General features: G+C 41.1%; 1 protein-coding gene across 3 annotated transcripts in view; it reads left to right on the top strand.

The window, feature by feature from the left end:
- DIP2C (disco interacting protein 2 homolog C) overlaps nucleotides 1-17,028 on the top strand; it is a 272,627-nt gene that overhangs the window by 182,758 nt on the left and 72,841 nt on the right. For all 3 annotated transcript variants that reach the window (XM_072327844.1, XM_072327842.1, XM_072327843.1), the window contains 5 exons: nucleotides 4,641-4,732; nucleotides 8,797-8,907; nucleotides 15,027-15,150; nucleotides 15,480-15,589; nucleotides 16,882-16,984. In XM_072327844.1, the coding sequence (XP_072183945.1) occupies nucleotides 4,641-4,732; nucleotides 8,797-8,907; nucleotides 15,027-15,150; nucleotides 15,480-15,589; nucleotides 16,882-16,984 (540 nt within the window). The remainder of the gene's footprint in view (nucleotides 1-4,640; nucleotides 4,733-8,796; nucleotides 8,908-15,026; nucleotides 15,151-15,479; nucleotides 15,590-16,881; nucleotides 16,985-17,028) is intronic.

Raw genomic sequence — 17,028 nt, forward strand, 5'->3', positions numbered from 1 at the left:
CACGGAGATTGGTAAGCAACCACAAGTTTGGTTTTGCTGAGTTAATGCTGTGTGGTTCTTAAAAGCATAAAGAGTTCAGCAGGGGAGTTGACTGTGGTTTGTTTTGTCTTCAATTTTTCTCCCTTTGCAGCTTTTCTCTTATAACCTTCTTTACATTCAACACAACTGTATAGTCCTTCTACTGATCTGTGAAGGGAAAAGGATTTACTATAGGATCACTTAGAAAGTATATCTATTTTATTGACTGCTCCCTTTTTGTTTGATTTTTAAGACCTGGTGGTTTCCTTTACCCTCATAAGGTGTTGCTTAACCAGATGAGACTAGCTATTAATTCACTCTAGCCTGTAAATTTTTGTAGGTAAAAGACACTGCCCTCTGAGTAGGCTGTTATAGAACAAGATTGATTACAAGTGACATTTAAAATAAGTGGTTATTGCTATAGAGTCTACACAAGCAAATCATGATTCCAGCAGCACACACACACACAAAAGAAAGAAATTTGCCCCAGACAGATGTTAACAATGTTTGTCACATCTGCCAGGAGGTGAGGTGATGTTTTTCATCCACTCCTGCTATCTGCATGCGTGATGTCTGCTGGACATGGCTCAGCTTCAGAGTCATAGCTGCCGCGCCATGTGCTTGCTGATACTTGCTGGGCACTGGGAATGCTGGGCTTGGTTTGCAAGTACGGGAAGAGAATTAAAGGTGACTTGGCCTCACTGCATGAACGGGCTGTGAGGGCTTGCAGGTGTGGCAGCATATTTGGGACAGGTGACAGGAGTGGCTAAGGAAGATGTGTTCGTCATCAGAAGATTTATTTCGGTAAATGCTTAGGCAGTTAGAAATGAGACAGGCAATGACAGATGCAGGGGAAAGCTTGATTTCTTAGTGTCTTATAGAGTTATGGAATATTTTGGATGCCAACACCAAATTAAACAGCTTGTTGAGAGGTAAGAAGATGAAAATTTGTAGTAGTGGCCAGGTGTGTGTTTGCTGAATTTCATCAAGTTTGGGTCGTTTTTCACAAATTAATTGAGGAAATTTGTTGGAAACTGAACAGTTTGGTTTGTTTGGAAGATTGTTGTGGACCTGAAAACTGAAAAATACACGTCCTTATTGCAAGCTGTTATCCAGGACACCTGTGTGTGACTGGCAGACACAGCACAGGATGTGCAGGAGCCTGGCCCCCTCTGGAGGTACCCTGGTGCTGCCGCCGGGCACTCAGATCTCTCATGAGTGAATTAACCTCCCTCAATGGCTGATCTAGCCTTTGTTTTCATACTAAAGAAAGCAGATATTCAAATTAGACTGGAGGGACAGGTTCTTTAGCAGGATCTGTTGCAATAGGACAATGGGAAATGGTTTCAAGCTGAAAGGGTGGAGATTTATACTGGATGTAAGGAAAAGATTGTTTGCAGTAAGGGTAGTGAAGCACTGAAACAGGGTGTCCAGAGTGGTGGTGGATGCCCTGTCCTGGGAAACATTCAGGGTCAAGCTGGACAGGTCTCTGAGCACCTGATTGAGCTGTAGGTGTCCCTGTTCACTGCAAGGAGGATGGACCAGCTGACCTTCAAAGTTTCCTTCTACTCTGACAATTCTATGATTCTGTGACTGCTGGATGTTAGAGCCAGGTGAAACAAATACTGCAAGCATCCAGTGTCCTGGTAGGGTAGATGGGGGAGCACTTTGACTGGACCAGGTAGGGCAGTGAATATAAGGAGGGCCGCAGACTCTGGAGGCAGCAGTGGTGCTGGAGGTGGATGTACCTGCCTGGATCTTGCTTTCCATCTCTACTGGAAAGTGAAGAATTGTTCTTGCTACAGCAGTGTTGTTGGTATAAGCTGAGATGTGGGCTAGTTCAGCCTCTGCTGCCTGAAACTGCTGCTTGAGTCTCCTACCTTTGCCCTCCCATCTTGAATCCAACTTAGTAGAAGATGGATGGCAGCATGTTTATCTGAGGAAGACCTGCTGAACTAACGGCAAAGGGCCATATCCTCAGCAACCCCCAGCAGCAAGATTTCCTTTGCAGCCACGTGTCTTCATGGTGGGTTTCCCCTGCACAGGGTTCACTGAGGTGAAAGCCCTGGATGGAGCACAGCTGCAGATGAGCACCGTATTGAAGTCAAGGCAAGGTCTCCTCGCTGGGATTTGTGGGAGAGATTTTAGCAATCAGCTTTTTCCCAGCAGTGTCTAATCTCTGTAGTTTACAAAAGAATTACTCTGAATTGCAACCTAGGCAGAAGTGAGGAAGGAAGCACTTCAAAGGTTTCCTTCTTTATAACATCCTCTGTTCTTGAGGTCTTTTGTCCTGCGGTCATGGAGCTCTTTGTGTTTCCCAGTGAACTGGCAGGCCAAACGGCCAAGGTGGCAAAGCAAACACAGCTCAGTGTGCCTCCAGCAGCACCCCATCCAGCAGCACAGGCCTGGCCCTGGTGACTCACGCGTTCCTGGCTCCAGCTCCTGCATTGCTGCTCACTTTGCAGCCCTTTTTTTTTCAGGAATGAAGCTGGAAGAGAAATGGCGAGCTTCCTGTTGAGCACAATGAGGGCCAAGCTCTGTGTGAGGCTTGCTGTGGGATCAGTGCACAAGATGGCTGCCCTGCATGCAGTGGGATCCTCTGCTGCTGGCACTGGGGCCAGGTGATTGCAGTAGCATGCTGGCCTCGGGCTGTGGAAGTACTGAGGGATGCAGGAGAGACCCTGTGTTCCAGATCCAGCACAGCTCAGTGCCAGCTGCCCCCCTTGGTCCAGATGTACTGTGCACCCATGTACTTCTGAAAGAATACATGTCAATCACAAAGAAAACGTCACAAAGTGGCAGTTTTGATATAATAAATATGAGTGTGAATATGTCACCAATGCAAAATTAAGACTTGTGACAAATGTAGTTTCCAGTAGAATTTTCACAGCACCCCCTTATGTCTCTCACATGAGGTATTAAAATCTCAGCGTTCATTTTTAAGCTCAAAAGTGTTTTATGTAAAGATGGTTCTTCAAATTCAAGACTTCTACCAAGCTCTTGATTTCCATTCTCCGTGTTTCTGTATCACCACTAATTGTTCTTTTAAGATTATCACCACTGAAACTTTAGTGCTGGAAACCTTTAAGAGAAGGAATGTTTGCTTTTCTAAGACGCTTTGCTTTTATTCTACTTGCTTATCATTTCTAAGTGTTGATTGTTGCAACATGGATGCTTTTAAAGATTTCTTTCCAATAAAAGCAGGTATTTGTACTACACTGTTATGAGGGTTAATTCTGCAGAGCAACTCCTGTATTGATGCTGTTTTCAATGGAACAGAATTGATTGACTCGTGTTTGCATTGAACATTGAGGCAGTTCAGCATCCAAATACTGGAGCAGCTTTAAATATGTGAAAAACTTGGCAAAGCTTAATTTGCTGATAAAATACTGCCGTTTTCACAAGAAGTAATCACACTTAGGGCCTTCTCAATAACAAGCAGCAGTGACCCTTCCAATTTTCCTAGGAGTTAATAAAGATCTGGCCTTCTCATTGTACAGTACTTTTATATCAGATTGACACTTAAAATAATATAGTAGTATTGCATTTTATATCCAGAATGTGGAGGAACTTCTAACAACTGCTTGACTTAATTATAAATGGCAATTACTGCTTGTTTGGGTGCCTGAACTGCTGAGGCCCGTAGGTAATCTGTTGTCAGAACCTATTATCGTTTAAGTTATTGTTGGGCATGAATTAAAGATTCATTACTGTCAGGCTGAATACTGCTTCAGGACAGAGCTGAGGGCCGGCCAAGAAAGAGGTCTGCTATGCTAGGTGTTGTTCAAATGGAAGTAACAAGGTCTTTATACAAAGGCTCTCTGGAAGAGCCTGCATAGCTGGGATATACTCGTCACTTGAAGGATTAATGAAAGCCACAGTGGGGCCAGTGACATCCTGATGAGGTCATTTTTTCTTTAGAGAATACTGAGGTGAGGTCTTCATGAGGATTAGTCAAGTGCAGGGATGGAGAGATGAAGTAAAGGAGAAGACAGATGATAAAATGAAGGGATGCCTGGGAGCAAGTGAAATGAAAGTGAGGGAAGGAACTTCTAGGAAGGAGGGAAAGGAAGATGCCAAGTTAGACTGAATAAAGGCCATAATTATAATTAAAAAATGGCATACAGGTGCGCTAAGGATTGGAGGGTCCCTGCTGCTTCCGTGTGCTCCTTCAGTTTGTGGGGTGTTTTCTGCCTGTTGGATATGTTTTTTTTTCTTGTTTCTTCTTGGGACACCTTTCCTTTTATCCTTGGTGGGCTGGAGTGGGGGAAGTGCCACCATGATCCCCAAGTCATACTCATGGAGGGAAGCTACATACATCATGCAGGGCTGAAATGCAGTTTGTCCAGCCTGCTTATACTCTGTCATGACTTTGTGGTATTCCAGCCACTTCTGACAGCTGGCTTTGGGAGTTCAGATTCAACTGCTGCAGAATTGTTGCTGTCTTGAACTTCAAGAAAGCATCCCGTACATATTTAGATATTTCCACTAGTTGCAGCAGTGGTATCACAGTTAGTTGGAAAATTCATACAAATTTTCCTGCTATTTTGTTGTTGCTCAGACATTCTTTGCAAAACGCACACGGAATGTTACAATTAACTTTACAATTTTTATGTTAATAGGCAAACTTTGGACCAGAAGTATGAAGGTTGCTTACAATATACTACATAAATTAGGCACAAAACAAGAACCAATGGTACGACCTGGAGACAGGGTGAGTATCTCGGTGATCTGTGATTGCTAATAGTCCAGATGCCATCCATGTCAACAAAGAGAGATTGAGGTGTTTGGGGTGTCCAGAGGGAACTAATGCTGGGGGTTGAGGGCAGTTTGCCTTTCACTCAGGAAAGCGCTGATCATTCGGACAGATGTTTTGAATTGTATATTAAATAATTTGAGCTAGGATTCGCTGAATAGTAAGCTGAAGTTGTGGCACCATCAGCAATAAACGTTCCCATGGAAAGTGATTTTTGGACACAGAGCAGCTGTCTGTTTAGCAGAAGTTTGCATATAGAGCCTGGGGGTGTCGTGTGGTTAAAACTTACTTACTAATGACTTTGTAGTTGTTGAGGTGGTAGAAACAAGAGAAACATCGTGGAGGACAAAGACAAACAAAGGAAGAACATTTTGGCAGCCAGTTAAATAAATTACACTGACCGGTAACGTGAAGAATATTTCCATTTCTTGTTCCTGACTGATTCAGTTGCTGCTTGAGGCCGAATCTAGGTGAATGGATAACATGCACTGAGGGCAAGCAAGGGTTACAGAACTAGTCTACTACCTTCATGCTACCCCTTCTCTCTGCCAGAGCGTGTATCCAAATTTCCACCGGTCTCATTCTCTGTTGGCTTTCAGCTATGGAACGGAGGTTCCAGAACAAAGCTGTCAGAAATGCACATTTTAGTAATGACTTTGTAATTCGAGTTGTGAATGTGAAATTAAGGATTCCTCTTCCAATATGTGATGGCAGTCCTCAGATTGCTGGTTCACTAGGTTCCCTTGTGCCTTCTGTGAGAAATGTGTCGATTTACATTTTGCTTTTCTTACGGCTTCAAAAATGGAAGCGTGCAGCAATACTTCCCAGAGCTAAAAGAATAAAATAAAGTTTAGAAGGACTGACAGTCCTTCTTTTGTTTCTTCTGGAAATAAGTCATAAAGCATTTAACTAAAGGATCTCTAGATCCTTGATCTGAATTGCTTCCTATGACAGCATTCAGCCAGCAAGATCTGAAGAATCTCTTTTACTTGATTTACAAGCATGTGTCTAAGCAACAGGAGAAGAAACAAGTTGTTCAAGTGTAGGCATTACAAGAATCCACCCAGAAGGCTGTAAAAGGAGTCAAGTTCAGAAACGAGCAGTGACACATGCACCTCTCTCTGTATTGTCTACCAACTGCGCATCTTTATATTAACTTCGTGCTACAACCACTGACATCTCCTAGCATTAAGAAAGGATGTGTAGATAATTCAGTCTGAAAGCTGGAAGTTCAGCTAGCGCAGGACACACACTGAACAAATTGCAGATCTTCTAAAATAAGTCTACCTAGATTATGGTGAAGCAAATGTTTATAGCTGAGCACTGAAAGCGTATGCTTTGTGTTGTAAAAACATCTTGCCTAACATCTCTGTGTAACGGAAACACAATCATTTGAAATGACTTCATGTCGAAGACGAGGTGTTATGGTACTGCTGATGTTTTAGCCTATTATTGTGGCTCTTATCCCCCTGTTGTAATAACATGAAAGCTTTCTGACCTCTTTGAAGGTGACTTTTTATTCTAAATCATGTATTTTGTGTGACAGCAGCTGGAGATACTTTTGAAATACCAAATGAAATACAGGTGAATATTTGTGATCTTTTCTAAATCAGAGGGTAATTGTTTCCTTATGTTAATATGATATAACACTCAGAAAGGCGTTTTGCCATTGAAAAGCATCTTCTATCATTATAATCTCTATTTTTCATGGCTGCTATTACATCACTCCTTAGTTTCTTTGCCTGAGCCAAAAGAATGAGTGTATGAGCCTGTATTTGATTCTCTGATTCTGATATAATTATAGTACATGAAGAACTGCAATTGCCTTCTACAGAAACCTCAGAAATTCAACCTTGCGTTACCTCAGACAGCTGCGTGGAAATGAAGCTTGCTCTCTAAAATATCTGCCAGATAACCAGATTCTTGACAATGTGCTGTGTATTTTGTTTTCCTTCAGCTTTATCCTTTTTGGCTGTTGCACACAGTGTTTATTTATTTGGTGCAGCTCTGTTAGTGATTAATGTCTTTTGAAGAGGAAGTTAGTGCCTTATTCCCACTAGACTTCAGTGAGAGTTTTTCACCTCTGTCAGCTCCTTTGAAAAGATTCTCAGCCACAGATTCACTGTGTGCGTGTAAACAAAGAGCAAAACAAAACCAACAATCCTCAATGTACCTTTTAGGATCATTCAACATCTTTCAGATGTTCGCTGGGCTCAGCAAACTCCACTATCCCTGCAGTGTACCTAGCAAAAACCCTTTCATTTCCCTTGCGGATGTTTATGGTTTGTGTTTAGAGAATATATGCATTAACTGCAGATCCATCTTGAGCAGTTGTATTGTTCACGTCCTAGCGTACAGACGTGATAGCAGTGTATTTTCTCTGAAGTTTCTGAAGTTACTGTCTTCAGCTTAAAAGCAGAGATATTTTTGACCCATTTGGCCACAGTTTGATTCCTTCTAGTTTGAAGGAATCAATTTAATTTACGGAAGGCTGTTACAAGAGCCGACCTCGCCATCTCCCACAGAAGGCAACTGTTTTGATGCCACAAGAAAATACAGAAAATGCTTCTAAACTATAGTAACTGAATCTTGGACAGTATATAAAAACATATTGGTTTTGCTCTGAGACATTGAAACATGCAATTCCTACAAATGTCAAATCATTTAAAACTGAAGATTTATTTACAGTTTCAGCAGATTTTAAGGTGCTTTGATAATTCATTCTGATCTCATGCACAAACACAAAGGAGTTAAGATAGAAATTATGTGCAGTGCCTCTTGTATGCTACTTCAGGTTCCAGCCCCTGAGGTTATTAATGAATAATTGATGGCAAGGAGAGGTGTGAACTCTCTAGGCTACTAAATCCTTATCTGGACCGTATGCTCACATATCCTCATCCATTTTGTACCTGAAGGATCTAAAGAGACCGTAGTATCCATAGAAGTTAGCTGCCCAGTTCTGCACATTTAGGGAGGATGGGCACCAAGAGTGCGTGTGGGTGATTTTCTATATGTAGTGTTTTATATAGGATAGGTAGGGTAGGGTAAGGTAGGGTGGGGTAGGGTAGGGTAGTTCATTTGGAAGGAACATACAAAGATCATTGAGTCCTACTGTGTGACCTCTACAAGGCCAAAAGTGAAAGAAGTATTACTGAGGGTATTGTCTGTTGAACGCTGACAGGAATGGGGCATCAACTACCTCACTAGGAAGCGTGTTCCAGTGTCTGAGCAACCTCACAGTAAAGAATTCTTTCCTGATGTCCAGTCTGACCATCCCCTGGCACAGCTTTTGCATTCACGTATATCCTGCTGTCGGTTAATGAGCAGAGACCGACTTTGTAGAGCCATGGGGTTACCTCTGGGCATCCTTTTCTCCAGACTAGACAAACCAAATTTCCTCAGCCTCTCCTCATAGGACATACCTTCCAGCCCTTTCACCTTTATGGTATGTTGTCAGCTCTGGGATGTGACATTCACTTCTCAAGACATCATTTGGTATCATTTGGTTGTGTTCACTAATGATGCAGAAACTTCTATGCTTGGAAACTGTCCAGTCCTAAAATAAGATTATTGTGTGAGGCAAAGCCTCGGGAGACAAAATGTAATTGTTACTGATTGACATAATGATACAGTAGGTCTGGATAATCAGAACTGTTTTCAGTAACTTAAAGGAAATACTAAATTAGAATGTAAAATTATTCCATTTGCTTGGTTATTTAATATCTGCAAAGCAATCAGTAAATTGAGAATCAGATGAAAGACAGTGTCAGTGTAGGAAACAACGCATCACGAAAATATTTAATTACGACCTAAGTGAAAACGTTCACAAAAGGAACGTGTATCAGGAGAAATTCCTTCTGATTCCTCATTCATCCTTCATTGGGTATTTGAATGATTGTTACTGAAATGTTTCTGTAATCACCTCTCCAAAAGGAAGCATGGAAACTCCAACCACTGTCAGTTGAAACCCATAATAAAACATGTGCTTCGGGAACTTTTTAACACACGTCTCTCTGTTTCAGGTAACACTTGTATTCCCTAACAACGATCCTGCTGCTTTCATGGTAGCATTTTATGGCTGCCTGCTTGCGGAAGTCGTCCCCGTCCCTATTGAAGTGCCACTCACAAGAAAGGTAGGGAACTAAATTTCTTCTCTGTATTGCATTTTGAAACTTGTCAGAATGAATCATGACCAAGCCTAAGTTTTGAGTATATTTTTGTGGTTGACTAGCCCTGAATGTACAAAGATAGCGTTGTGTGGTGAGTTATATATAGCTCTTTCTTTTTTGTGATGGCAAATCTCAAGATGTCCCTGCAGTTTCAGCAAATGCAGGAGAGCTGCCTGGGAAAAGAGAAGAAAATTTTGCAAGAGAACAGCTCTGCCAGCCTTACATGGAATAATCTTTGCAGCCTCTCCAAGCTTGCTGATGTTGGCTACTGACAAAGAATCACTGGCAGCAACTGCTGATTTTCCACCTGTCCCTGCAACCAAAGCTATGTTATACTGCCACTAGCTCTGTGTATGCAACTTCAGAGTGTATAGGGAAATGCCCTCTCCTGTGTCTGTATCTGCATTTGTAACCAGAAGCCCCTGTCACCACTGTCATCTCTGCCAAGGGTCTCCTTTTAGCAAAATGAGTTTGGGAATTCTCGTCACAGAACCAGTTCATAACCAAAACCGACCACAGCAAAAAAGCTTCTCAGATGCAGCATTGGTCCAGTTTCCACTGTTAGTGCCTGTGAAAGTGTTAGCAGGCAAGTGGGGCTATTTCAGCTTGAAAATATGCTTGGGGGCAATGAAGGGAGGGGGCTCAGTGGTGTAGGTGAGCCACAGCTGGGAAGCTTACACTGGTGCTGATGAACTTGCATTTTTTCTGAGGATGCATAGATACATACCTTTGAGGCTGTAAATATATCAAAATATATTTAACTGTTTATTTTAAGTTCTCTTTGTCATTTCTTCTTAATTTTAGTGTGGCTGGAAGCAAAGTTTGTTCCAAGGTTCTCCTAAATATCCCTCGTATAATGCCTTTGTTATCAGTTAGCACTAATAATAATTGTTTGGTCTGGAACTGTCTGTGCAACATGCATTTTTTAATCCACTTTGGGGCATAAGCTGATGCTAGTTTATTTGTAAAAAGTTGTTTTTGAGTGCTCTGAGGAGTGGACTTGACTGTGGAATGATTATAACGATCTTAGCAGAAACGTGCTGCATTTGCATCAAGCTATCACCATGCTTTCATATTTGAGTGCAGCACTTTAAGGTAATTTGAAGTAGAAACATAAAGTGAGCATTATTTCTATAAAGAGCAGAGATTTTACGTGCATCAACAAAATCAGACTGCATACTTTGGAAGGTCTTACAGGACGTTCACGAAGGTAGCTCTGCTTTCATTCCACAAAAAAGTAGCAACATGTCTTTTAGGGATAAAGACATCTAGTATGTCTTTCCTTGTTAACTCATTTTCCTAAGTATAATTGCATTTTAAAAGACATGGATAGATGTAAAATGTATTTATTTTAGAACATCTGATACCATATCCATCCAGTAAGCTGTAAAATCCATCTGTCCAAGCGACCTGATCTAGCTGTGCATGTCCCTGTGCATTGCAGGGAAGTCGGACTAGATGACCTTTTAAGATTCCTTCCCACTCTAAGGATTCTGTGATTCTACAATGAAATATCCAATGTCAAATTAATAATTTACACTAATTTGGCTTAACCCTGTGAATTTTTAATATATGTGCATGTGTGTATGTATAAAAATAGGCACTTACACATGCAGATACATATATATTTATATAAGGCAATAACTGCAGACTCAGTCTGTTTAACTATTGCCAGGATCATTCCATAATGTTTAAATATTGCATTGATAAAACAATAACAAAGATGTCAGCAGTATAATTAAAAAGCAACATGATATATCATCTATAAATAAAACGACGCAATCTCACAGCATATACTATTACAAATATTTCTGCGTTTGTTTATATGGAGCAGGAACTGGAGTGGAAGCAATGAGATGAAAATCATGTTCTGAGTAGTCCCAGAAGGAATACCTCTGCTTGGTCAAATGGCAGCAGATTGCTTCTGGCATCCGTGGGAAGATGTCATTTGTGTCATCACACAATGGCCTAGGCTGTTCTTTTATAATTTACCATCATTTGTTCTCTCTTCTTCACACTTCAGCAAGTTCTGACAGTGTACATTTTTTGGTGTGTGTTTTGGAAGACGATTGCAAACCAACAAGTAGACCAGTAATTGTATTATAGGCTAATACAGACTTATAAAATAGCAGGTCGATGTAGATGAGCTATTTCAGGGAGTTATATGATGAGCTCATCTTTAATATTAAAAGTGTGAGTAGTTAATAGCTTTAATAACGTTCTGCATTTTCATAGGGAAGAGTTTTCCACAGCTCTGTGCAAATTATGCTTGACAGTTCACAATTGAACAGTAATATTTGCAGCCAGGTGGCATTTGGACTTACGTATTGCTTTGCACACATCTATGCACATATTAAAGCCTGCAGCCCATGTATTTTGTGTATATTCCCTATCTTTGTATCATGAGTGTAGTATCTTTTAGCTTCTGACAGTTTATTATCAGGTTTGTTACTAGCTGAGGGTCCATCTCTTGATCTTTCCTTCTGTATCACATCTTCGCGTTGACCTATAAATAGTTTTCTGCTTCCCCAGAGAACTTCAGGAGACGTGTCTGACAAGGCCGCTGGGATGGATTGCCTGGATTCCCAGCCACCAAGTCTTCAGATTTGTTTATTCTCAGAACATTTCCTGATCTTTAGCAAGGATCCAGGGCTTGGAATTTGTGTCAGCAGGGTTTGGGCTCTTTGCAATCAGGAAATCAGATCTAAAATTAAAAACTGCAGTCCCGGGCTTTTTGTTTTTAACATGAAGCCTAACTCTTTATTCTGTGAGTATTCGGGCTTTCTACAATCACTGTAGCAATTGAATAAATAGAATAAACATAGTGTTTTATTTTTTAATTTCATTTTGTTACATTTATTTGAAGATATGTTTTTTATTTCTTTCTCTTCAGATTTTGCAGGATATTTCTTTTCTTTTTCCATTTGATGGGCACCATGAAAGTTGATATTCTACTACTCTGATACAGCCGGGGGAGTTAACCTGTTTTAATCTTAAAGTAACATTTTTGCTCTCCAAGATTCGTAATCATGCTCAGTCACACACTATGAATATATGAATGGTGATCCCACGTAGATCCTCATGGCCTTCTTGTCATAGATGGTTAAGATTTATAGCAGGCTATCATGTGAAAGCATATAAAAATCTCTTTCTCGGTCACTGTTTCATAGCCTGTTAGGCTTGATGCTAAGACATCTTCAGGATGTGAGATAAAACGTGTTTCCTCTCTGCTTTAGTTATTATTGCGCTGTGTCTGATATACTGTTATATATACAGTTTTGTGTGCAATGTCTTTTGACAACTCACCTTCCTGCACTGGATGTAAAACATGCATAAATTGTTATATTTTTCCTTTTGGAGGCACAGCCCCAGCCAAACTCTGGTGCACTCTGCTGGAACTGCATCAGCACTGTGCCCACCACCCCTGCCCTCCATGTCCTGCAGCACCCAGGCAGGGGGCACAGGCCCTTGCTCAGTTGGCCACCATAAATCTGTGGTCCCTTAGAGTCTACATTATCTTTTCATGCTTCCAAGTCTAGGAAATTGTAGTTTCCTAGAGAGAGCCAACATCTAGCATTTTAGGAGGAAGTTTTTCACACAGAGGGTGGCGACGCACAGGAACAGGCTGCCCAAGGAGGCTGTGGATGCCCCATCCCTGCAGGCATTCAAGGCCAGGCTGGATTGGCTCTGTGCAGCCTGGCCTGGTGGTTGGCAACCCTACCTGTGGCAGGAAGGTGTGGGGGAGGGGGGTTGAAACTATGTGATCATTGTGGTCCTTTTCAACCCAGGCCATTCTATGATCCCCTGCCACAAATAACTGTTGTCCTGCTTTTATTAAGCCTTTTGGACATTAAGGCAACTCATAATTGTAGATTTCACATGCAAATCATAGCTGGATAGCAAAGCATTCTCTCTTATGAGACAGCTGCTTTCTTCCTCTTAAAGCCAGCTGTGAAAATTGCATCTGCTTTGTGTTTAATTTTTTATTAACGCCTTTGATGGTTGTATGTTTTAAATGGAGGGTTTCCTCAATACATTTTCACTTTTGTATCTAAAGTGCTGGTGCACCAGAAGGGTGCCCTGTTTGTACGTTGCCAGCAAATGCTTGTCAGGGGAAAGGCGTAAAGGAGTTCAAATAAGCATTGTGACAAAACACAGGATTAGTTCAGTTTGCAATGCTTTGCCACCTAATCCTCATTCTGAAACAAGACTAAAACATGAAGTGGACAGGAGTAACTTTTATCAGCCCAGCCTTTGCACTGGCTGTCTTTTCCTTCCTTCTGTATTAGATAAGGACGTGCGCTCTCGCTTGCAGAGAAGGGAACATTATTGTTTTCCTTCACACAAATCATCTCACAAAGCGTTACAGAAATGACATTAACTGCGTACTAAAATGCAGCCACACGTGGGATTTTTTTATCCTGACAATGAATTATCGCTCTCTGCAGCAGCAAGAAGACAATTTGCCTCCAGGTAGTGGTGAAATCCTTCAGGGAACCTTTAATAAAAGTCTTTAGAGTACTTTGAATGGCTGCCTACAGCAGAGAGGATTTCCAGCTTGCTTCATCTGAAGGCTTGATCTCTCTAGGTGTGTGCAGACATCGTCTAAAGCTGTGCAGACCTCATTTTTTTCACCTCAGCAAGTGCTAAGCTGTCTAGAAATGTAAAATGGTAGCTCTGAAGTCAGTATTTGGTCTCAGAGCTCACGCTGTAGTACTTCAGCTGCTTCTTCTGCCTTCCACCTGCACTACTTGCTGTTTCGAGCTGCGAGTTGTGGAGGCAACTGTCCCTGTGTCTGTGTGGGTTGGACTGTGCTGGTTCAGTGGGTTTGCCTGGGCACTGCTGGATCTCTGAGGCTTTTTTCACCCCTGAAGACTTCAGCAAAATAAAGTGTCTGTGGCAAATGAGAGTTCACCAATGTAGCAGATTAGTATAAACTACCAAAATAGCAAATAATGCTGCTGAGAAAACTGTATGTCCTGAAAATACATTCCATTTATGGCAGGAACTTCATTTTATTCATGGGGGGAGGAGGGATTTTTCCTTTGTCGTTGGTTTGTTTGATAGTTTAATTTGAACTTGTAAGGATCTGTAGGGTGTTTTCTCTGGAATTATTCTGTGAAGAAAGGGTTAATTCTTCTGTGTACCTCTACTTCTATGGCTTTGCTCCTGAAGAGCCTAATGGATAGATGTAAAGTTCATGAAAGAATCATGACAGGACACTACGTGTAAAGCTGACATACTGCTGTGGAAGCACAGCAGCTCTTAAGGAACAACTATGGCCTAGACTTGAAAATCGTTACATGACTTTTTAGCCTCCGTGCCCATATCCTCTTGATGACAGTAAAATGTAATGTGCTTTCTCTAATGGGCACTTGACTATCTGAAGTGCTCCTGAAACCTGTGTACAACTACTCAATGAAATGTTTATTGACAAATCAGATTAGATCAACAAACAGTGATACTGTCAGCACTGTGCATCTGCTGTATCATCTCTACAGCTAAAAGCATTCTCCAGGAGGAAGCATCTATAACCTGTATTAATTCCTAGAATCACAATGGAGTAACAGAATTGCAGAATGGTTTAGGCTGGAGGGGACCTCACTGGATGTCATCTTGTCCAACCCCACTGCTTAAGCAGGGGCACTAGGACAACCTATTCCTGTACTTGATTAGTCTCACAGTAAAAAGGTGTTCCTTTATATTCAGATGGAACCTCCCATGTTTCAGTTTGTCCCATTGTCTCTTGTCCTGTGAGTGGGCACTACTGAAAATAACCTGGCTCTATCTTCTTAGCTCCTGGGTGTATCAGCCACTCCACCCAGGCACTCATTTCTGAGGAGTTCAGAGAGCAGACACCATCTGATGCCTTCAACATATTGTATGATTTATATTGTTACAGATGAGAAAATAGGTTGTGGAATGCCTTTGTCAATTTACAGATTGGTTCTTCTAATCATTTAAATTGCTTCAAGGAAAAGAGGCTGTTTTCCTCTCAAGATAACGTGCCAAATGACAAAGATGTTTCCAGCCTGCAGTCACTTCTGATCAATTTTGTGTGTTTTCATTTTAACTTCTACCAGGATGCAGGAAGTCAACAGATAGGCTTTTTGCTAGGAAGCTGTGGAGTTACTGTGGCCTTGACAAGTGACGCATGCCATAAAGGACTGCCTAAAAGCCCCACAGGGGAGATACCACAGTTTAAAGGTAAGCTATCTCTCATTTACAGTGGATGTCACACTTAGAATTTACTACAGTAGTCATTGTATTTCTTTACCTGGAGTGGGTGAGATTAAATGCTAAATTCAGTTCACATGGAGCCAGGACCTTTACATATTGTGTGCCACAACAGCAGCCATGGCTGTTAGGATGCTGTTGCCCAGCTGTGTGTTTCTGGGCTGCTGTTTAAAAGCAGAACTGCTTCGATAATGACAATGTGGAGATCTAGGAAAAAGCTTTGGCAGAGAAGAATTTTGTTGTGTCTTGTCCTGCAGAAGCTCAACAATAGCTGACTTTTCTTTGTGACTATATCTCAGGCTGGCCAAAGCTGCTGTGGTTTGTCACAGAGTCTAAACATCTCTCCAAACCTCCTCGTGACTGGTTCCCACATATCAAGGATGCAAACAATGACACAGCTTACATCGAGGTGAGTTAATAAAGACTCGTCTTCTCTTTGAATCATTGCACATGGCACTTCTGGATTAGATAAACATAATTATTCATTTGCTGGTCACAGAAGCGAAGAACATCCTGTTTTAGTCTGTTAGTAAATAATATTTTCTAATAAATTATACTGTAGATTGATTTCAGAAAAGTTAATGAAATGTTAAATTGTATTTCAGGAGTTTCTAACACTGATTTTTTATGTCATCTACGCAACTGTCACAGTATTACATTAAATTTGCCTTGACCAGCCTAGGTCTCATTCACAGTGTGTACTTGCCCATCAGCACTGAGCTGCACAGACAGCAAGTTTCACAAGGAAGCTTCAGTTCTCATATCCCTGCCTTCTTTTGAACTCCTTGTTCAAAAGCTTGTCTGTGACATACTGCTTTGTGAGTCACACTCACCCCATAAGACCAGCATCAAGAAGGGAAAATTAGCAATGCTGTTAGACTTAATTTTTCTCTTTTATTATTTTTCCATTCTTTTCTTTCACTTCTGTGTAAATTCGAATGTTTTGAATTCAGTGATGTTAGTGCTGAATTTAAATGACTATTCAAAGGGATAAGTCCAAGTGAATGGACTTTGTGCAGTCAGAGCACTGGGGTCAAGGAACAGAAATAACTTCATTTTCAATCTTGTTGATTATCTTCATCATGGAGAAAGAGAAATGTTTAATGTATTTTAATTGGGACTAATAGTTTTCAAACTCCTGTGTAAAGTTGCAAATATTACCATGATCATCAGCAGTGATCACCTGCCTCTTTTCTATGCTGCTTTGTCATGATTCTCATACTCTTGCAGTCAAACAACTTGTGTCTTTCAGAAGATATATATAGGTTATTGTAAAATCCAGTAGTGATTCCTTGGTCAGCTCATATTCCATGACATATATACCACAGAAGGGAGTTCAGGTTTATTAGCTGGCCTATAAAATCTAACATGTTAACACTAAGCGGACTGAACTAGGGTATTCTCTGCCGAATTTAGCCAGTCCTTTAGCCATTAATATGTTCAGAATTCTTAGAATCATTTTTCCACAATGCCTGTATTCAAACAACAGATGGGTTTCTAATATTGACCCTGGGAAGCTTCACTCAAGAAGAGAGATCCTGTCTGAAAAAATCATCCCAGCCTTCTCAGTACTGCTGCCTTCCTAAAATGGAATCATTAAATGTGCGCGGCATTCACCTACATAAGAAGCACTTTCAACTATTAAATAATGGAAGTGGGACACCTGTTATACATTGACTTTCTCTACTTGATTCTTTTTAGTACAAAACATGTAAAGATGGCAGTGTGCTCGGGGTGACTGTGACAAGGATTGCGCTGCTGACGCACTGCCAAGCCCTGACCCAGGCATGTGGATACACAGAAGGTATGGGGTACATTTACCTTGGTTTATGAAAGTATGAGTTGTAA

This window comes from Excalfactoria chinensis, chromosome 2, assembly GCF_039878825.1.
Source record: "Excalfactoria chinensis isolate bCotChi1 chromosome 2, bCotChi1.hap2, whole genome shotgun sequence".
In the NCBI taxonomy this organism is placed as follows: Eukaryota; Metazoa; Chordata; class Aves; order Galliformes; family Phasianidae; genus Excalfactoria; species Excalfactoria chinensis.